We start from the raw sequence: 22,008 nt of genomic DNA, 5'->3' as shown, positions 1-22,008 counted from the left end.
GGGGGGGGAGATTTGATCATTTTTAGCCCTCATTTCACTGGTGAATGTTGTGTTGAATCTTTATTCCTAAAGTAGCTGGAGAGTAACACTTTTTATGAACAATAGTTTGAAAGCTCCAGAAATATTTTAAAAATCAATAGGGCACACTGTACTTTATCAATTTGCAGTCAAAGGTCAGAGCCATAAGCTGTGCCAAAAAAGCAAAAGCTACATTGGCAGAACTCCAGGAAACCAATCGCTTCTGAGGTATCTGAAATTGTGGCAACCATCTGTTCCATGACCTTTCTCAAAAAGTAAAGACTCAAAACAAAAGAATAACTGGCATCAAAATATAGGATTTTGTGCTGGCCTATACAGCCTGTTGCCCTACTAAAGAAGAGGTGTTGGCTTGGATCCAGTGTTCCAGGAGCAGAAAGGAAAATGTACTTAATGTAGTTCTGCTTGCAAAAAAAAAATAGTGCAAGGATTGCAGCAACACATAGTACTCTATTATAGTTTTAAACAAGGTAGCTATGTGGCATGGAATGTGCTTATATCTTGTGCATACAGGAAAAAAAGTAGGAATACAGTCATTTTGCGCTAACAGCAGGTTGGATCCTGACTACAGTGGCAATTTCCCCTGATTTCCTCTTCCTGCTGTAGACCCACCTCATGGCCTTTTTACACTCCAGGAGCAACATTTTGTGGAGTTCAGTGGGGGGGCAGGGAGAAAAGTTCCATTGTGGAAGACTTAGTCTGGATCCAGTGCAGCAAAAGAGTGAATTAGCCTTTCCACTTATACATGGATTCTGTGCATGTAAAAATCAGTTCCAGTCAGTAGAGAAACCAGCTTTTGTAAATTTATTTTAATCAGGGTGGGTACAGGTTTAGCATACAAGTGGGAACCTGTTTATCTGCAAGCTCCTCTTCTGCTTTGGTAGGCATTATCAAGAGAAAATAAGATAAGACCAAGTCTGATTCCTCAAACTGAGAGTTTGCAGATTGCCAGTTCCCTGTAAATAAGTTATGACAACCATTCTAATGCGAAATGCCATTTAGTAGACTGCTAGAGAGAAATTTGGTTTTATAAAATGTATGGTGTGCATGTGTATTTAGTAGCATGCTATCTTGGATAGCTGGCACTCCTTCCCTTGAGTGCAGAATGAATTATCCTTCAGATAATATATTTTTTGCTTTGAACAGTGGTGAAGAAAGTCTTGCATAGCCAACAAATGGCTCATGCTGCTTTTGCCTTGTTGGTTTAAATTTTAGCTGTAGTTAGTGAATAACAAGCTTTGTATAGACATTTCCGTTCATGTTTAAACTCGCCTCTTTTAATCCAGGTGAAACAAATCTGCAAAATATTCTAGAGGCAGTAGGGCGTAGTGCAGGGGACCCAGAGTGGTGTTTGTGGGTGCCATGGTACATGCTAACACCTTTTCTGGCACCCAAGCGTTTTTTGAAAGTGAGTGAGGGTGAGCCCCGCAGGACTTTTGAATGGCCATTGGACATCTGATTGACTCTACAGATTAAAATAATACTGTTTTCAGTGGCAGGTGCCATTCGTGTTGATTTGATTCTCTCAGTGCTCTTTCCCAGCATATAATTTTAAACTGCCCATTTTCTTCCCTGTACTTGGACTTCCTGTGTGTGTGTGCTTCTGCATGACTGTGTTTCTTGTGGTGGCCACTCTGTGTGTGTGCCTACCACCCTGTGTCAACTTAGGGTCTCTGAGGCTGGTGAACAATCAAAAGCATTAAAACAAGCTTTTAAAAATAAGTTAAACAAAGCACTTCATCAAAACACAAAAACAGGAAGGAGCATCAGTGAGGGAGTGCCCAGTGACTTCATCTGCTGGTAGAAAGCAATGATGGAGGGGGACAAATCTCCCCAGTGCATGACTGAGAAACCCTTTTTTTTATTGCTGTTCCCCTAGCCTCAAATGGCACAGGCATCCAAAGAAGGGCCCTGAAGATGACTGCAGTGATTGGGGTAGTAGGTTCATATGGGAGTAGGCCTTTTAAGGTATATTGTCCCAGACCATATAGGGCTTTAAAGGTCAATATTAGCATCTTAAATTGGGCCTGGAAGCCAGTGTAGGTGAAACAAGACTGGAGTGATGTGGTCCCTATGACTCACTCTCATCAGCATTCTCGCTACAGCATTCTGTACCAGTTGTACCTTTTGAAAACTCTTCAAAGGCTGCCCCACATAGAGCACATTGTGGTACTCTAATCCAGATGTTTTTGGAGACTCTTGAAAGGAAAGTAGAGTTCACCTCTACTTTCATAAACTAGATTGAAAATTCCAAAAACATTTTGAAATTGAAAATAATAGAGCAGGCTTCTGTACAACACACTGCTACTGAAGATCTATTGTATAGAGTTTTACTTAATGTTTACAGTAGAGTAAAAGAAGAGGAGAGAGATCATTTAGTGTTGTGCTATTATAGTCTGCTAAAAGAGAACTTCAGTACAGAGTTATGCAAATTCACAGTTAACCACTGTGTAAACTTGCTAGCACTCTAAAATACAAGGTTTTGACAAGTTAATCTTCCTACTTGGAACAGAAAAATATGTTTACTGAAAGTAGAAAGGGGAGATAGGGAAAGAACTAAAAGTCCCACATTCCAGTAGCCAGTTTGGGCAAGGCATGCCTGCCAGTACACCTCCTGTACTTTCTCCTTCCACCTATGTTCACCTATAACTGTACATAATCTAGACTCCATCTAACACAGAATCCTGTAATCCTCGCAATGGTCATCTCCAGGCTAGAATACTGTAATTTGCTCTGTGTAGAGCTAACCTTGAGGCTGACCTGGGAACTCCATCTGATCCTCAAAAGATGGCATCGGGCCCGTCGGTACCGATGGGAGAGGCTGCGGCCCCGATGGTCACATCGGCCAATACATCACCGATCAGGACCGAGATGCCAGTCGAGCCTGGCCTTCCACAAAGCGACCTTTTGAAGGGTCAGTGGACACCCCAGCTAAGAAGTGTCGGGATGACTTGGGGACCCGATCATCTGCACCAAAGAAGGTGAAATCTAAGGAGAAACGGAAGAAGAGATCGTCCTGCACTCCTTCCCATCTCATGACGCTTCGACATCGATGTCGACTGCTCCACCGAGGAAGATCTTGGCATCCCCACATCGTAGCCCTTCGGTGTCGAGAGGCAGTGCTTCGCAGAAGTTGTGTCTATCGGCATCGGAGCAAGAGATCGACCTCACTCAGCGCTCCCATTCTTCGGGGTTGAGGCATCGCAGTGAGAGCAACTCTGTCTCGGAGGTGGAGGTGTCAGCACCAATGGAGCCGTTGGCACCGCTGGATCAGGCAAGAGGTCGGAGAGAGCTGGAACCGGCCAACGTAGCTCGCCGCTTCCCACCGCGGGAGCAGTGCCAGTGGCCTACCTGTGCCTATCCATTCCCGCCGTACCAGTGGTACCCCCCTCGGGAGTTTGCAGACTGGGACCGGCAATCAGAGGCATCCCATATGTCGAGGCTTTCCCAGCATTCTAGGCGGCGTCCCTCGGCATTGTTGTCTGTCCCGCCTGAAAGATGCGACGTGATGGTGGAGGAAGTCCAGCCTAGGTCGTCAGTGTCGATCCGGTCACTCGTCAGAGAGTACTGATTTTTGTTTCTTTATATCATATTACCTGCAAATGCCATAAATAAATAGCAGAAGCATGGTTCCCAGGACCATTGTACCATATTTTTCTTTGATATTTTAAATTGTGAAAACAAGCTGCTGAAGAGACTACTAAATTAGAATGATGAAAGGCTTGCTTGAACTTTTCCTTGGCTTGTTACTTGGTAATTGTTATAAATCACAGATTCTCTTATCACTTTCAGGCAGCATTAAATTTGTGCAAGCAATATCTTTTGGCAGGTATTAGGTGATTATACACTGCAATAGCACACTGTTTAACTTTTATGAAGTTGAATTTAAAGATCAAATAATGACTATCTAAAAGTTTTATAGTTTATTGCTTCTGGAAATTAAGACTAAAATTGATTATTGTTGTTGCCTTTAGGCTGCCCTAACCTGAAAAATAGGGCTCAGAGCAGTGTCCAACAGTGATAAAATTACAAGTCTAACAGTGATTTCAAATTCCTCTGATGCACTTTATATTTTAAAACTCTTTGGACATAAAGAAGAATGTAGGTGTACAGAAGAGGCATGTAGAAGTGTAGAGAGATTTTTATTTTCTGTCCTCTGCAGGTATAGATCCAGGTGGGTAGCCATGTTGGTCTGAAGCAATGGAATAAAGTTAGAGTCCAGTGGCACCTTTAAGACTTTCAGATATGAGTGAAGCTTTTGACATAGAGGGGCTGCTATCCACAATTTCAACAGTACTTTTCTATGTTGGTCTGCAGTTTGAGGAAAAGAAGGTCTAAAGCTGTTTTGGACTGACAAAAATAATTCCACGTTTCGTTGGCTCTTGGTCAGTAACTAAGGTATTGGATTACCGTACTACTTCTTTTTAAACCCAAGAATTAAGATATTCTTACATTCTTTATGCACGATTTGTAGTAGTCATTTCTACATGCATACACTGACCAGGCAGTTCCCACAGCTGTCATAATGGGGCCTCACTTGTATAGAGCAGTGTTATGTTAGCTTTAATGCCTCCATGGCGCATGTATTATTACAAAATGCAGGTTGACTGTGCTATTGCTATGGGAAGTATAACTCTGGAGTTTCAGGCATGTGTGAAAAATCTCTTAACATAACATCACTATTATGATTACTTACATTTAGATTAACTACTTTGTAAAGATGGCTTATGTAAAGATTTTTCCATGTCTGTATAGATTAATATTAACTCCAAATTTTTTTTAAAAGAGGCTTGATTAATAGTATAACATTTTAATGTTGTTCATTGAATTGGCCTCCTATGTTGGCTTCTGCTGTTTATAATTTTGTATAGGAACATTGTTTTAGTGAGAGACATTTCAGTTCACCGTGTATTCTAGACGCTTTATAGCATTAATGAATTGTATTTGTAGCTGATACTTAATTTGGGTTCTAGTTGATGGTTGTGCTGTAAATTGCAATTGCATTGAGCTATTAAAATTATATCCTGCACTTTATATATTTTGTTGCTGTATGTGAAGAGGCCATGAGTACAGGAGTCTCATAAAACTAGTCTCATTACTCTTTAGATGAAAAGTAGAGCTATAATTAATTGGCCCATCTGTTCCTAGAGTCTGTTTTACCTTCTTATAACATCTTCCATCCTTTCCTGCTTCTGCTACTGTTGGATGGTGCGAATCATGATGAGCAGGTGAATAATCCAACAAGAACAACCAGACAGAGAATGGCAAAACCAAGAGATATAAATCCCCCCTCCCCAGTTCACTCAAGTTATCTTGCAAAGTAGAGGAAATATATGGATTATCCTGCAAGTGTACATGGCGGGATGGGTCACTGGATAATATAGCAACTGTTACAGCAAATCTCAGATACTTGAAGGATGTGATAGAAGCAAGCTCCCTGAGATCTGGGGTTCAAGAGATAGTCTTGAGGTCTATGTGGATTCTGTAGAATTGAGACAGTGAATCATATATTTGATCTACTAGTCCACTTTGTGGTGAGGAACATCAGATTTCATTATATTCTTACATAAAGTTTGCCCAGTGATCCAAAATGCTTTTGCCTCTAGTGAGAACTGTTCGCAGGATCTAGGAGAGTCCTATCCTTCTCCTCTAGTCCCATGAGAAGTGTGATGTATCACTAATCAAATGATGAACCTCTCAAGATATGTGCTGCTTTCTCTTTTAGAGCCAGCATGACAAAATTGAGCCTTTGGTCCCTTGCCTAAACTGTCTAAGTACTTCTGAAGCTCATTGTGATGTCTTTCCTCTTAGATAGCTGTAATGACAGCTTCTGTTGCTGTAAAAGAAAATCAGCATCAATGGATTCAGATGGTCACATTAACTACAGATCATGTAACTAAGCCATCATTTTTTGCAATGTCTGAAGTGAGCCTGTGTAACCAAAATGTCCAAATTTGCCCAAAGAAATAAAGCAGTTTTTAATATTAGCTACTGAATAGTTTGCTGTAATTTTATGAACAAACTTCCATTATCTCTGAATTTGTGTGTGTGTGTGTTTTTAAAAAGTTCTTGCTCAGTGGGTTTGTTAAAGGGGAGATTCTAATGCTGTTTTCACTACTGATTTATCCATGTATATCCTGCCTTTCTCCCCAGTGGGAATGTAAAGCAGCTCACATCATTAAACTCTCCTCTATTTCTTTATCACAACCCTTTGAAGAGGATTAGGCTGAGAGGGTGTGATTGGCTCAAAGTCATAAAATCATAGAGTTAGAAGGAACTTCCAAGGTCATCTAGTCCAGCCCCCTGCACAATGCAGGAAACTCACAAGTATCTCCCCCCTACACACGCAGCCAGTGACCCCTGCTTCAAGCCCAGAAGATGGCAAAAGGGGGAGGGGGTCTCTCCAGGACCCTGGCAAAACTGGGCTGGAGAAAAATTGCTGCCAGACCCCAGAGTGGTGATCAGCTTTTCCCTGGGCTTTTAAGAAGGGACCATGAGAACAAAACACTGATGCAACCCTTCCTGCCCTTCTTCTCATGATCTGCCTCGCAAGTTTCCATGGGAGAGTGGGGATTTGAGCCTGGGGTCTCCCAGATCATAGGCTGACACTCTGCACATTATACTACACTGCCTTTGTTTTCTCTTGCTTCCCTTCCCCTGGCAGTCTCTCTCTGGAGAAGTCTGGTGATGTTGCTAGTGTTGTATGGCAACGAGTTATTCAAGTGAGTTGTGTTATGGCTGCTGCCAGGCCCAGCCAAGTTTTGCAAATTGTTTGAAGGCTGTTGTTGGACCCAGGCAAGGTGTGTGGCATCAAGGCATCCATTATCCACTGTTAAACCTGGGTGAATTGTGCATATTGCATGGTAGGCAAGTGGCTTGGTGCTTGCCTCTGGGTTCTTAGCCCCCGTTATTTTTGATAAAGGAAAACTGCATCTTACTAATTGATCTGAACAAATGTTTTTACTCAGGGCATAAGGACTAAATCATAGTGCAGAGTATTCTATTAAAGATAGTACAGAATTATTTCCACAGAGATCTGTAACAAAATATAGGTATCACAAGTTATGAAATCCTGTTTTGTGCTGAGCTCTAAATTTTCCTCAAAATAGCAACAGATACATGGAACTCCATTATATTCTTAGTTCACAAGCACAAAAGTTGATGAAGCAGGAGTATTCTATTTATGTGGAATCTGTTCGGAGTATGGTTGTCAGAAACTCAGTTGGCTACTCAAATAATAATGTAGTTTATTTAATGAAGCTCATTTAAAGCAAGATAAAAGTGAATAAGTAACATGAGTCTATGTTGCAAAACTTTGCAACATATCCTTTGCTGTCACATATCCTTTCCCATTTTGTTCCAGTGATGCTTACTTGCTTCCTTCCATCTAAGAACTTAAAAGAAGCTGTGTTGGATCAGGCCGGTGCCTTATCCATTCCAAAACTCTGTGTCATACAGTGGCTAAAAACAGGTGCTATCAGGAGGTTCATTAGCGAGGCCAGAAATCCAGAAGCGCTAAGAATACAGAGCATCACTGTCCTAGACATAGCGTTCCATCTATACTCTGTAGCTAATAGCCACTGATGGAACACAATAGAGTTCCAGCAACATATGTTTATCCAGTCCTCTCTTGAAGCTAGGCTTGCCAATCCCCAGGTCCCAACGGGAGTTCTCCCAATTTCCCAGGCTCCTTCCCGCTCCCAATCAGCTGGCCGGTGGGGGGTAAACCCCGCCCCCACAGCCACCATGTGCCTTTCCACCTACGGAGGCTTCAGACGCCACTTGGAAAGGCTTCCTCTTGGGATGGTGTGTCAGTATCTTTAAGGCTGAATGGGAGCAGAGGGAGCAGGCAGAACAACATGGCTGCTCCCAGTGGCTGTGAAAGCAGCTTAGACCCTCTGTCGGGTGCACAATCTTTTCAGAGGTTGTTTGCATAGTAAAGGATAAACTTGAACCTTTGGTTGCTATGTGTTACTTTGAAGAAGTTGGAAGTTCAGCAACTCGTGAGTAGAGATGCCAATCCCCAGGTGGGAGCAGGCCCTCCTCCGCTTCAGAGTCGTCAGAAACAGGGTGGGGGGAGGGAAATGTCTGCTGGGCACTTCATTATTCCCTATGGAGATCGATTCCCATAGGGTATAATGGAGAATTGATCTGGAGGTATCTGGGGCTCTGGAGGGGCTGTTTTTTGGGGTAGAGGCACCAAAGTTTCAGCATAGCATCTGATGACTCCCCTCAAAATGCTCTCCAAGTTTGAAAAATATTGGACCAGGGGGTCCAATTCTATGAGCCCCAAAAGAAGGTGCCCCTATCTTTCATTATTTCTAATGTAGGGAAGACATTTAAAAGGTGTGCAGTTCCTTTAAATGTGATGGCCAGAACTCCCTTTCGAGATCAGTTGTGCTTGTCACAACTTTGCTTATGGCTCTACCCCCAATGTCTCCTGGCTCCACCCCCAAAATCCCCAGATATTTCTTGAATTGGACTTGACAACCCTACTTGAAGCTGTCTATGCTTTTAGCCACCACCACTTCTTGGGGAAGTGAATTCCATGTGTTAACAACTCCTTAGGTGAAGAAGTACTTCCTTTTATCTGTTCTAAGCTTACTGCTCATTAATTTCATTGAGTGCCCATGGGTTCTTGTGTTATGAGGAATGCAGAAAAGTGCCTCTTTCTCTACCTTCTCTATACTATGCATAATTATGTAAACCTCTATCATGTCACACCTTAATCATTTCTTCAAGCTAAAGAGCCACAACCTCTTTAACCTTTCTTCATAGGGAAGACGTTCTATCCTCTTAATTTTTCTGTTTTTCCTCTTTGTGCTAAAGTTGAAATATTCTGACATTTTACTAAGAAGTAATGAGGGGGCCTCATCAAGGCAAAATGAAGATGAAAAGACAAATGGTGCAAAGGAAAGAATCTTTAAAGACTGCATAACCCAGGGGTGTCGAACATGCAGCCCGGGGGCCAAATCAGGCCCTCAGAGGGCTCCTATCAGGCTTCCAAGCAACTGGCTGTCATCTGTTTCCTTCTCCCTCTCTCTTGCTTCCTTCTGCATCACAGCTTGCTTTGCCAGGCTTGCTCAGTTGCACAGGAGCAAAATAGAGCAAAGCCTCTATTTTCTCCATTGGCTCAGATTCCTCCCTTGGGGAGGAAGAGGGGAGAGGAATAGCTTGCTTTGCCAGGCTCTCTCAATCGCGCAGCAGAACTACTGAGCCAAGGCTCACTTCCTTCTACTGACTCAGGTTCAGGAAGGAAGGAAAGGGTCAGCGCTTCCTTTACCCAGTTCCCTGGATCGCACAGGAGAGATACAAAGAAATCACCTTGAAGCCCAAAAGAGCTAATATTTTAAACATATTTTATTTTAAGCTTTTAAAAAATCTTTTGTGTCTGTCTGTGCCCTTTATAAAGTTTATATCTTTTACCTGGTATTACATTTTATGACATGCATGGCCCGGCCCAACAAGGTCAGATCTGGCCCTCATAACAAATGAGTTCGACACCCCTGGCAATAACCCCTATGCGTTTTACATGCAGCTTTGTTAAAAGGAATCTTACAAATTCTTTTAGTTCCGTTCCCAATATAAACTTTAGCAGAGGCTCTGCTGAAGTGTATATCAGGAACAGAACTAAAAGAATCTGGAAGATTCTTCCTTCTGAAGCTGCATGTGAAACACGTAGGGGTTATACGGTCTTTAAAGAATCTTTCCCTTTGCACCATTTGTCTTTTCATCAACATTTTACTAAGGTCAAAGAACAAAGTTTCCTCAGCAACTTCCTATACAGGTTAAATTTTACTCTGCCTGATGGGATGCTTTTTGCCAAACTGTAGGTCAGTCGTATATGATCCAGCTGACTATTGCCTGACACCATGCTAGTATGCATTCCAGGAAGTAATTAAACTTCAAAGAATTAGAACTGAAACAAATAATGCCTTTCAGCTTATAAATAATAAACTTTTAGTTTGATTTTGAACCTTGTGAGTTGGCTAAACCTGGAACCCTTGGAACTGGCCAAACTGGAAAACTCAGAAATAGAACCGGAATGGCATTATCTCTAAATTGTCATTTTAAATTGCCACCTGTATTGTTTAGAACGGATGTTTTTAAAGTTTTAATGGAACTACTGTTATAAAAAAAAATTATGTAACCTGCCCTGAGTCCATTTGCGGGGAGGGTGGGATAAAAATTAAATAATGATAATTTTGAAATTTACTCTTGGTTTCACCTATTTTACAGTTTATTTATAGCTATTAAAGATCACACTTTTCAGTTTCTGATGGTAATTTTCCACCTGCATTTAAATAACTTTTCTTTTGTTGTAAGCAAGAACAGATCAGCTTTACTGTCACATGAGAGGAAGTGAGTTGCTTCTTATCTTTAGAAAAGATCAGTTAGGCTTGTGCTGCTGAAGTACATGGTTAATAAATGCTTGTGCAGAGCCCACAAGGAAACTTTTAAATATCAGTTGGTGATACTTGAACATGTGGAAGAATCATCTTGATTTTTCTGCTGCTTACTGGTATTTTATTCAGTAGAATTCCTCTGCACAGATCCAATCTTTTAAAAATGCAGCTATTTCAAGGCCCAGTTTTGATTTGGGTGGGCAAATAAGGATGTTTGTGCTAGTTCCATTGACTGCTGATCTTAAGTTTATGGTAATCCTTCCTTGCAGTAGTAAAATGAGTATGTTTTCTGTATATATACTGAGTAATGGCATGGGTCAAGGGTAAGGGTGGGTTCCTGTGTACCAGGACAATTCCTCGGGGATAAAGAGAAATTGAGTACATTTGAAAGAAGCCAGCAAAGCAGTCCTAGGCAGAATTACAGCCTTCTCAGTTCGTTGAAGCCACACTTACACCCAAATCAAATAAGGCAGTCTGCAAACTACTTTTAATTTTGTCTTGAAATGTTAGCAGAGTGGGGAGTGCAAATGCAGTCTTTGCTGCGGTTGTTTGGAGGCAGCCTGGTGAAGCCATAAGCTAGCTGCAACTTGAAAATTAATGATAAAAGTAAATGCCTGTAAAGCTAGCTCTGTGGAGAGGCAGCACAGAAATCATAAATAAATAAATGGTTGTTCCATTGAGAACAATTTACTGGAGATAAATGACTTTAGCATGTGCATGTCGATTGCATGTGCAGTTTCTGATACAGCTAACATTTAAAATCAAACTAGGTGTTTTTTAAAATACTTTTGGAAGGGTGAAGCTACAGGTGAAAGAGAATGTAACAAAAGAGAAAGGAATGCACACTTGTGGATATTTTTTGCAATTCAGCCGATGATATTAGTTGTTCTCCTTCGATAGGCTCAAAGTTGGATTGCTGTGTTACACATAAACTCAATTAATGACATGTGTGTATGTGTGAGGCTTATGAGCAGCCCCATGTGGAGCACTTTACATCTTCATTAGTCTCAAGATTGCAGAAACGTCAGTGATGATAATAGACGTTGACAACAGTGATTACAGTGGTGGTTTGTTGTTGGCAGTTTTAGTTTACTTCATTTGGTGGTGCAGGCTACACAAACAAAGTATTCATATCCTGATTAAGGTAGCTGATAAAAGTATGTTTTTCCTGTATAAATTAGTAAATAAATTGGTAGTATTCTAAGAGCTGAAGAAGCAACTGGCTCTTTGCAATAAATTAATATTTTTCATATATCGGTTTTAAATACATTATTCAAATCAGTATCAGGTCTGCTAATGGACTGTTTGTGTCACTAATTCTTGCTCTCAAATGTGTGTGTGTAGGGTGGGGTGGGAGTCTGCCGGTGGGGGAGAGGTTTATTTATTAATTTGTGTATTATTGCTAGCCTTTATAACAGACACTGTTTTGGTAGCTTTGGATCATAGCCTAATACAATTCCTGTTCCTAAATTAAAACTATTTAAAGGTTTGTCATAATTATCTAGAAAGGATTGCACACAGCAATCAATTCAGAAGATCAAACTTCTTCTTTCAAGGCTATCTTTGTTAGCTTATTTTGAATGTTTTTCAAACATTTCTTGTACAAATTTGCTCTTGTGGAAGTGCAGGGCATACCCATTGTAGTACCTTCCCTACTTATCTAAGGAAATTAAATTTATCAAGAACAGCAGTTCAGTTAAAAGACAAAGTCTGCTCAGAAAGTTCCATGTCCTAAAGGATGTGTCTTATCACAAATTCTGCTGTGTTAGTAGCTGAAGGGCTTTCTTTCTCAAAAATGATTTTAAAGGGCTTTCTCCTGTTCCTTAATGGTTAATATTCACAGTAATTACACTTCCAGTGGGGTAGCACATTACTTATAGAGAGGCTTAAGCAGTTTGTCCACACCACTGTCTTTTAGCAACTGGGGAGATAAAGAAAAAATGTATGGAGGTTTAAGGGTTAAGCATACTACTGTCTTAACTGACAGTCACATTTATGGCTTTCGCCTTTTCCTTACTGTAGTCGTGACATGGAGAATAAAGAAACCCTCAGGGGGCTGCAGAAAATGGATGACCGGCCAGAAGAACGCATGATCAGGGAGAAACTCAAGGCAACGTGTATGCCTGCCTGGAAGCATGAATGGCTAGAAAGGAAGAACAGGAGAGGTCCTGTGGTATGTAGCACTGAAAAATAGTTGTATTACAAGTGGAGTTGCTGAAAGAGCAGCAACTTTTTCTTTTTTGTATTGCATGACTTTTCTTTTTTGTATTGCATGACTTTAAAAATTTTAAAAAGGAGAGCCAGATATTAATGAAATTTCTTTTGTTGGTATTAGCTGCTGATTACGAAGCTTAGAATTCCAAATAATGTACAGGTCTGCAGTGCCTTGCTGAAGTCAAAGTCAGATATGTGTTGCTCATCACAATACTGCCCTCTGTTGGCATTAAATGTGTTTCTGAAGAAAAGTATTTAGAAGAAAGGAAAGTTTAAAGTTAATATTTTAATATTTTGCTAAGATCAAAAGTAGGTAGGTCCTTTACTATGATTTAAAAAAAAACCTAAGATAAAGTCCTCGCTTAAAATGCAAAAAAAGAAACACAACAGGAAAAAAGATGAGCAAATGGCAAAAAACCAAAATCAGAAATACATTCTGATGAATATGAAAGCAAGGGGTCAAAGAACTGTCTCAAGGCTTTGGATTTGTGTGTATTGTACAGTAGCATTATTCCTGTAAGACACACAGCTTTTCAGATTGATCGAGGTATACATGGATACGAAAGCTTAAATTATGAATAAAATTTGGTTGGTCTTAAAGGGGCTACTGGACTCCAGCTTTTCAGATTGAATGGCATTTCAGAAATATTTTGTGATATGCCATCGTGGCTCACTGTTGAAAGAAATGGTCAAACTCCATTGGATATGTGAAAGTGTTAACCGCTTGGATCTTGAATTTTACAATGTTTGGAACTTCCTGGGAATTCAGACCCTGTGTTTTCAAATTAGAGTATTGGTGATTCTTTTCATATGTTGTGAAAGCTCATAGTCTTTGTGTAGGAAGTCACACAGAATAACCAGGGATTTTAACAGGATAGTATGATGGAATCCACAACCATCCACCAAAAATGTATCTACTATGAATATTTCTTTTCCCTAAAAAAAACTTTAGATGGCTGTAAATAATTTCATTTTTTTTCCAAGGTGGTAAAGCCAATACCAATAAAAGGAGATGGCTGTGAGGCAAATAAACCAACAATAGAAGCTCCTTCTGAAGGGCAACCAACTGCTACATCGCCTACTCAGAAGGGAAGACGGAGCCCTTCTCCTAGTAGTTCTTCCTCTTCTAGGACTGTTAAATCTGAATCACCTGGAGTAAGAAGAAAAAGGATATCTCCAGTGCCTGTGAGTTTGAGAGCTCTTATGTAATTGGGTAGGGGAAGAGAATGACCAATATCTGGGAAAAGCTGCATAGGCATCATAAGTTTTGAAACCTTATGGTCGAACAGCTGAACGCCTGTATTTTCAAAATACAGCACTCAGGGAAATCTGCAGCATTCTGTGATTTAATGGAGACCACATTAATGAGTTTGGGGGAAGGAGTGAACTCATGACAAAATCACTAGAAATTAATGGCAATAAATTGACTTAAGTTTCAGAGTGGAAGAATAACACCGCCTCGAAGAGCTCCATCTCCAGATGGCTTCTCTCCATATAGTCCCGAGGAAACCAGTCGCCGAGTCAATAAAGTCATGAGAGCCAGACTGTACCTCTTACAGCAGATAGGACCCAATTCTTTCTTGATAGGAGGAGACAGCCCTGATAATAAATACAGGGTTTTCATTGGGCCTCAGGTATATATTGCACACATTTATTATTGATTATAAAATCACTGCTCTCTAGGAGAAATACGTTGTTTATCAAGCTTAAGAGTATGTTCTAATAGGCTTTTCTAAAATTGGAAAGTAGCAAAACAACCTTACTTTCTAGATATTTCTGGCATATTGTATATTTAATAGCTACACATGGTCCTCTGTACAGAGCAAAAAATTCATAGGTTGAGGAGAGCTACACAGGACTATGGTAGAGTTTATGGTTCCCCTGTAAACTCGGGGGAAGCCCCAAGTCTGAAGAAAAAGGTGACCAAAAAATGTAAATGGGCTTATCATGCCCTAACAGTTTGTGTACACGAAAGAGAGAAGTTCTCTTAGTTGGTCTCCTACACACTCAAACATAAGGAGGCATTTTGAGTTGCCTGGGCAACCCAAAATGCCAACAGAAAAAGTGAGTTTGTGGGGAAACAAAAGTAAGGAGAGTTCAAAGAAGGGAGAAGAAACTGTGAGGGAGAGAAAATGAGCAAGCCCAAACAGTCAGCAGAAGTACGAGACAGGCTGTTAAACTATGGGAAGGGAAAGGAGGATTGGGCAGGTAAATGTGCATTCTTTGCCCTGTGTAAAATCTTCATAGCCATGGTAACAAAAACATTTGGGGAGGAGGTCATTGTTAGTAACAGATGTCTTAAAAGAACAAACAAGCCCAAGGTATAATCATGACTCTTGATTAATTTTTAGCTCCTGAAAGAAGCATGCAAAAGATCCAAAGTAACACAATGAACACCTTTGTGTTTACAGACCTGCAGCTGTGGTCGTGGAACATTTTGTATTCATCTTCTGTTTGTTATGCTTCGAGTGTTTCAACTTGAACCTTCAGATCCAATGCTTTGGAGAAAGACCTTGAAGAACTTTGAGGTAAGGCCATTCTGTCTTGGTTATTGTGCTTTCAGTTTCTCGAAATTTAGAATTTTAAATTAGTAAGGGCTCTGCCTTTTGCTTGCTATGTTACTTTTAAAATCCTTGTTAATAGTAACAGACTTCTACAATGGACAGGCATTAAGCAGATTATAGAGTTCATAGAACAATATACTACTAATGTGATACGATCTTCCACTTTAATGACTGGAGTCTAGTGCACAGTTAACAGGGCTAATTATGATGAAGAGACTGGGAATCTTGCAGTTTGGAATGGGTGTTTTTATGCATCCCTTCAATTCTTACGTTAGCTAAGTCCTGTTTCTGAACTTTGTATGTCTTAATTGCAGTGTTGATGTACCTCATGATAAGGTGGGAGGCAAGGGAGTGCATGCAACCATGTCCCATCTTCATCCGTTAATTGCAGTTAGATGGTCAGTGCTATGCTCAGCCTTAAAAGCTGCAAATAATTAGGGTTACTAGGTCCTACCTCCCTGCTGACAGGGGGATCCTGGTGCTGCTCCAGGAGTCTTGTGGCTCATGCAGCATGATGACATCACCTGGAAGTGATGTCATTGCATCGCTGCCACTGCACATGACAGTCTAGGTTTTGGAGAAAAACGCTATGGTTTTTTGCTTCAAAACCATAGAGTTTACCCCAAACCCAGAGCGTCATCATGCAGTGTCCCCAGCACGATGACATCGCTTCAGGGTAACATCATCATGTCAGGGACATTGTGCAGTGACATCCTTGTATGGGGGTGAGGTTTCCCCAAGTGGCCACTGGCCAGCTGGGGGCTGGCAGATTGAAGTCTCCCAAAGCAAAGGAAGCCTGCTTGGGACCTGGGATTTGGCAGCCATATGAATAATGAGGATAAAATCAGGATAACGATTTTATTAAGAAAATATGATATTCTCATCATTCTTAAAATTAGTATTCCTTTTCCCCTCCCTCCTTGTAGTTTGTAGAGATGCAGTAGGTAGCATTGATGCAGAGCATGATATTAGTGCAGTGTGGATCTCATTGAGATTCAAGGATCCATGTCCACATATTTAATTAAGGCTCTTTGAACAGCGGCTCTTATATTCTTTTTGCTTGACTACTTTGAAAATTGATGTATCCTTTATTAGTGGTCTTATCTTGATATCTCTCATTGGCTTGAATACTGTTGAGTATGAATATGCCACCACTCGTGGACTGCAGCCCCCCATGTCTTGTGATGTTTTTTCTCTATGATGCTCCTGAAACCTCCAGCATCAGTGTTATGGAGGTCTCTGGAGGCTGTTGGGGGAAGAAACATTGTGAGTGTCTTTGTGTTTGCTCTTGTAGGACTCAAAACACTAATGTTATATTTATTATATAGTATAGGCTAAACTGAAAGTATATTTTCTACTTGAAATGAGACATTAATGTTTTCTTCCAATGCTAGGTTGAGAGCTTGTTCCAGAAATATCACAGTAGGCGTAGCTCAAGGATCAAAGCCCCCTCTCGTAACACCATCCAGAAGTTTGTATCACGCATGTCAAACTCTCATACATTGTCATCATCTAGTACGTCTACATCTAGTTCAGAAAACAGGTTAGTACTTTTACTAAAGAAAGTAGTACAATTGTACATAGAGCTATTGTGAAAATTCTCAGTTATGGATAATAAGATGTGCTTTCACTTGTCTTGTTGAATTTCTCTTCATATACAAGACATCCTCCATTACAAAAGTTCTGCTAATTTTGATTTGCCAGATATTTGAGGCAAGGATCTGTTTTGTTTATTTTTCTGACTAGTCAAGTTTGCAAAACCCCCTTGTCTTTCTCAAGTTGCTTTTTCCATAACAACATCTCTTGAAAATGAGCAGATTTATCAGAATGTGCTGGGAAGTAACAGATGCTTTAGTAACCGGTGACATATCAGGACCGTGTCTTCTATCTCCTACCATAGTCTTGGAGCCCTAATACATTCTTGCAAAGGATCACCTTTTAAAACAAAATTTTATTTTTTAATATTCCTGAATTATACACTGGTCTTGCTGGGGGGAAAGGGTAGATGACTGGGGAAGGCAATGGCAAACCACCCTGTAAAAAGTCTGCCGTGAAAACGTTGTGAAAGCAACGTCACCCCAGAGTTGGAAACGACTGGTGCTTGCACAGGGCACCTTTCCTTTTCCTTGATTATCAGATGGTCAAATTTACCAGGGGTAGCTAACAGCCAGCCAGATGGCTGAATCAGCATCTCCCCTGCCTCCATTTTTTATTTGGCTCCAATAGCCTTACCAGATTTCAATCAAGGTATGGCCCTTGTTTCACTTGTAAGAAAAATGCATGATGCTTCTAATTTGTAACAGAGTGATACGTGTTCTTTCTTTAGGATTTTATATGTATTATGTAAATACAGTTTTTTATGCCTAAGTATCCAGGTTGTTTGCTGTGGAGCTCTCATAAAGGGCTCCAAATTCATTTTGTGCCTGTCTTTTCATGGAGGTAAGCTTGTATGTCAGAAGACAGTTGTGACTTCTGGGCAGATATGGAGAACAAAGTGGCACCCAGGATTCCAGACTTGGTTATCGTTGGCCTGTAAAATGTCATTGTTTGTCTTGATACACAGCAGGTGGTTTTAAAAACTATCCATTTCTCATGTTATAAGCTTTTGTACATAAAGATCTCATGCTTGTGTATAGAAGATACATATTGACTTTCAAGTGTCTCTATTGGACAAAAAGATAAAATTTCTGCGGCATTTATTCATTCTGCCATTCCTGATACACCAGACTTTTCCAGTGTGCTAATTTTAGCTTTTAAGACAACTATACTGAAAACTGCAATAATATCTGCATGTCTTCTGGTGGTTAACTTCTTACCTTGGCTTACGTACCCTTGGAGACTTAGGAGCCGTACCTGTTTCATAATGATTTGTAGAACAAAATCAGGTAGCAGTAGTTCAGGTTCTGCTTTTTCAGTGAGGCTTGCCCATTGTCAAATAATTTAGATTTTTATAACAAACAGCTCCTACATGTAGACTCTGTTCATCAGGAAATTGTAGTTTATTCTAACTTGCAGGTTTTGAATTTTAAAAATTCCCAGTTTTAGGTACACACTGACGGGGTCTGAACTTGCTACATCTGAAAGGGAAAGAAACCTTGAGATCATAATGGATAGTTCAGTGAAAATGTCAATTCAGTGTGCAGGAGCTGGGGATTATTAGGAGGAATGATTGAAAATGAAATAGCCAATATTATAATGCCACCGTATAGAATTATGATGTGGCTTTATTTGGAATGCTGTGTACAGTTCTGGTCACCATATCTCACAAAGAGCATTGTATAGAAGAGGGTAACTAAGATAATTAAGATGCTGAAGCATCTTTCCTATGAGGAAAGGCTTCAGTAGTCTGAGACTTTTCATTCTAGAAAAGAGATGACTGAGGAGGGACATAATAGAAGCTTTATACGCAGCAGGGAGAGAGCTGCAGGAGAGAGAACTTCTCCTTTCCCCAAAATACTAGAACTTGGAGGCATCCAGTGGAGTTGATGGCCAATAGATACAGAATGGGCAAAAAGTCTACTCAGTGAGTGATTAAAATGTGGAGTTTTCAGCCAGAGTTTATAGTGATGGCCACAGACAAAGATGTCTTTAAAGGGAGATTAGATAGATTCAAGGAGGATGGGTCTACTAGTGGCTACTAGCTGTAGTGACTAAAGGAGATGTCTGCAAAGGCAGTGATCCTCTGAATACCAATGTCAAGAGAAAACATCAGTGCCTTGGCCTCTTTGCTGTGTTATTGGCTCTCCAGAATAACTGGTTGGCCATGGTGTGAAACAGGATGCTAGGCTACATGAGCCACTAGTTTGACCTAGCAGGGCTCTTCTTACATTCTTGTGACTCCAGGATTTGACTCAAATAATCACTGAAACCATAGTTTTGATTAATTCTGTTCTGTCATAGCCAGCAGAGTGGTCTGCATCCAGACATTTATACTACTCATAAACGAAAACATGGTTTCACATTATTTCTCAGTTTTATTTTGTATATACCTGGAGTGGAAATGGATGTTAAAAAGGAAAGGGAAAAGGATGAAAAATAACTGAAAGGATTTCACAACCCCTTGTACTCTTTCTCTCGCTCTCCTTTAATAGTATCAAAGATGAAGAAGAACAAATGTGCCCCATTTGCTTGCTAGGCATGCTGGATGAAGAGAGCTTGACTGTCTGTGAAGATGGCTGCAGAAACAAGCTTCACCACCATTGCATGTCAATATGTAAGTCAACAATGATATTAATTGCTTGCTTGCATTGAACTGGAACCTATTCTTTCATTCTTGCCAAGTTCACTGATGTGTAAACTGGCATCTTTTAAGAATGAACTTATCTGAACGAAAAGCTCATGAGAAAAAAAAATGAATGTTCAGTTCATATTTCAAATGTGCAAAATGAGAAGGAATTGTGAAGTCATTTCAACAGCTTTTATCCCCTTTCAGTTATTAAAAAAAAGTATTGGATTTTGGTTTTAGTTATATTTATGTCAGTCCTAGATGCATTAACAGGATATTCTCATTCTCCTCTGGAACTGTTTCTATGTATGCAGAGAGTTCTGAACATTTCTCCATGCGAAGAAAAGAATGATAGTATTACTCTTGCAAGTTGATATGTTTACCATGGCACAGTTTTCATCACATATGTAAATCTATAATTCTCCATATGTTGTATCTGACATTTGCTTTCGTTCTGATTTTTGATTGTTCTACTACAATTTTAGGGGCAGAGGAATGTAGAAGAAACAAGGAGCCTCTTATATGCCCCCTTTGTAGATCTAAGTGGAGATCTCATGACTTCTATAGGTGAGGCTTTGTTTTACTCAGTGTTTTGGGATTTCCATTTATAGGAAAGTGTGTACAATATCTAACATACTAAGTATGTACACTATCTGACATATTTATTAATGTTATATTTTGTGTTTGTTTGCAGTCATGAGTTGCCAAGTCCTGTTGATTCTCCTCCTGTTCTTCGTGTGGTCCAGCCGCAAACTCCACAGCCCACAGCTGGCTCACCAAGGAGGAGTCAAGATAGTAATTTCAACCTTACTAATTATGGGGTTCAGCAGATTCCTCCCGCCTATAAGGAGTTAGCTGAACCATGGATTCAGGTATATTAAGTTTATAGAATAAGTTTTACTTGCTGTGTACTTTCAGGTTTTCAGAATTTCTTTTGGCAGAGAGGAATGCCAGTTTGGTGACTTTCTCTGGGTCAAACAAATTTATATTTTTCTAGAGTAAGTGTGAGTGAGAGTGAATGTGCCATTGCTGTTCGCACGGTAAATGAATGACCAAACTTCTCCTAAAACTGTGGCAACTCAGTGTGCAATGGATATTCTGTACTCACTGTAGTTGGAATAGCACTAAATGGTTTGCACTGCTGCCATTTTAGTAGCATTCTGCCCCTTCGCTAATAAATATGTACATGGATTTGTGTTTGTTGCTTTATTCTGTAAGCACCTGTGGTTTGGACGTTGTGGCTGCCACTTGAGTCTGAAAATGCTTTGAACACTGTCTGTATACTGTCTGCATATTTGTGCCATGGCAACACCTGCATGACCACTAGGCTGGCACCTCTGTAACTTCAGGTTGGAACCATATGCCCCAGTCTTTACATCTTCTGTCAGCCTAACTACCACTCATAGGATTTGGCCTGATTTTTTTTTCAGGAATATTGCATTTGGGTCTTTAAATTCCCTTCACAAATTAAAGCGAATAGGAGTCCTATATCTGTATTTTAACTCCTTAAGAAGGTGTTTAAGAGCCCTTAGCATGAGTTCATGCTCTTTATACTTCACTGAATTCTGTCTGCATAAACTGTCTACCAAATGACATCAGCCAAAACCATTTCTTTTAAAAAAGAATCCTAGACAGGTGGACCTCAGTGTACTTATGCTGTGTACTATGCTGAACAGTGAATGGAAAAACTTAACTGACCTGTGTTCCCTGAGTTAGCATGAGCTAGCTCACAGATTTTTATCCTCCAGCTCATGCATTTTTGTCTTAGCTCAGGAAGGATGACCTCAGAACACGCTAACTTATGCAGTAGCTCACAACTTTAATGTCAGTAGCTCACAGAGTAGAATTTTTACTCGCAAGACTCTGCAGCTTAGAGGAAACATAACATAACCACTGCCTTATAACTTTGAAGGTATACTAAGTGTTATGACATTAAATTAAAAATAAAGAATTGTTATGTGGCTTCTGACATGCATGAGAAGTGTGATACTACCCTTTGCAGATTACTAACCGCAGTAGGACATTGTGGTTTTCATTTCATTTCAGGTGCTTCAGCTCATTGAGTACTTGCCATCAGCTTAAACGCTTTGTTTTGTTTGTTTGTTTTTTAAAAGGTATTTGGAACAGAACTAGTTGGCTGCTTGTTTTCTCGAAACTGGAATATACGTGAGATGGCCCTTAGACGCCTTTCCCATGATGTTAGTGGTGCTCTGTTATTGGCCAATGGGGAAAGCACTGGAAATTCTGGGAGCAACAGTGGGAACACCACAAGTGCTGGAACTGTGGGAGCAGCTAGCGGGTCAACGCAGACCAGTATCTCAGGAGAGGTTGTCGTGGAGTCCTGCTGCAGTGTACTTTCCATGGTCTGTGCTGATCCTGTCTACAAAGTGTATGTTGCTGCTTTAGTAAGTAGCTCCTTCTTTTCTAATAATGAATTTCCAAAAGCATTTTTATGGTTTGGGCAGATGTTGGTGGGGAGAGCGCTCTGTAGGCATTTAGTAAATAGGTATAATTGTAGCAGAATAACCCTTAAATGTCTGGTATGCTTTGGGGAAGATGTGTG

At 40.3% G+C, this 22,008-nt stretch overlaps 1 protein-coding gene across 2 annotated transcripts in view; it reads left to right on the top strand.

Moving 5' to 3' along the window:
* MAP3K1 (mitogen-activated protein kinase kinase kinase 1) overlaps positions 1–22,008 on the top strand; it is a 67,280-nt gene that overhangs the window by 23,471 nt on the left and 21,801 nt on the right. The window contains exons 2-10 of one of the 2 annotated variants that reach the window (XM_060235971.1): positions 12,465–12,615; positions 13,641–13,841; positions 14,096–14,290; positions 15,068–15,184; positions 16,615–16,763; positions 19,312–19,433; positions 19,931–20,012; positions 20,140–20,317; positions 21,560–21,850. In XM_060235971.1, the coding sequence (XP_060091954.1) occupies positions 12,465–12,615; positions 13,641–13,841; positions 14,096–14,290; positions 15,068–15,184; positions 16,615–16,763; positions 19,312–19,433; positions 19,931–20,012; positions 20,140–20,317; positions 21,560–21,850 (1,486 nt within the window). Of the gene's footprint in view, positions 1–12,464; positions 12,616–13,640; positions 13,842–14,089; positions 14,291–15,067; positions 15,185–16,614; positions 16,764–19,311; positions 19,434–19,930; positions 20,013–20,139; positions 20,318–21,559; positions 21,851–22,008 lie in introns of both variants that reach the window. The other variant, XM_060235970.1, reaches the window with a different exon arrangement.

This window comes from Heteronotia binoei, chromosome 4 (genome assembly GCF_032191835.1).
Source record: "Heteronotia binoei isolate CCM8104 ecotype False Entrance Well chromosome 4, APGP_CSIRO_Hbin_v1, whole genome shotgun sequence".
NCBI classification, from domain to species: domain Eukaryota; kingdom Metazoa; phylum Chordata; class Lepidosauria; order Squamata; family Gekkonidae; genus Heteronotia; species Heteronotia binoei.
This window is presented reverse-complemented; position numbering and strand designations above follow the sequence as displayed.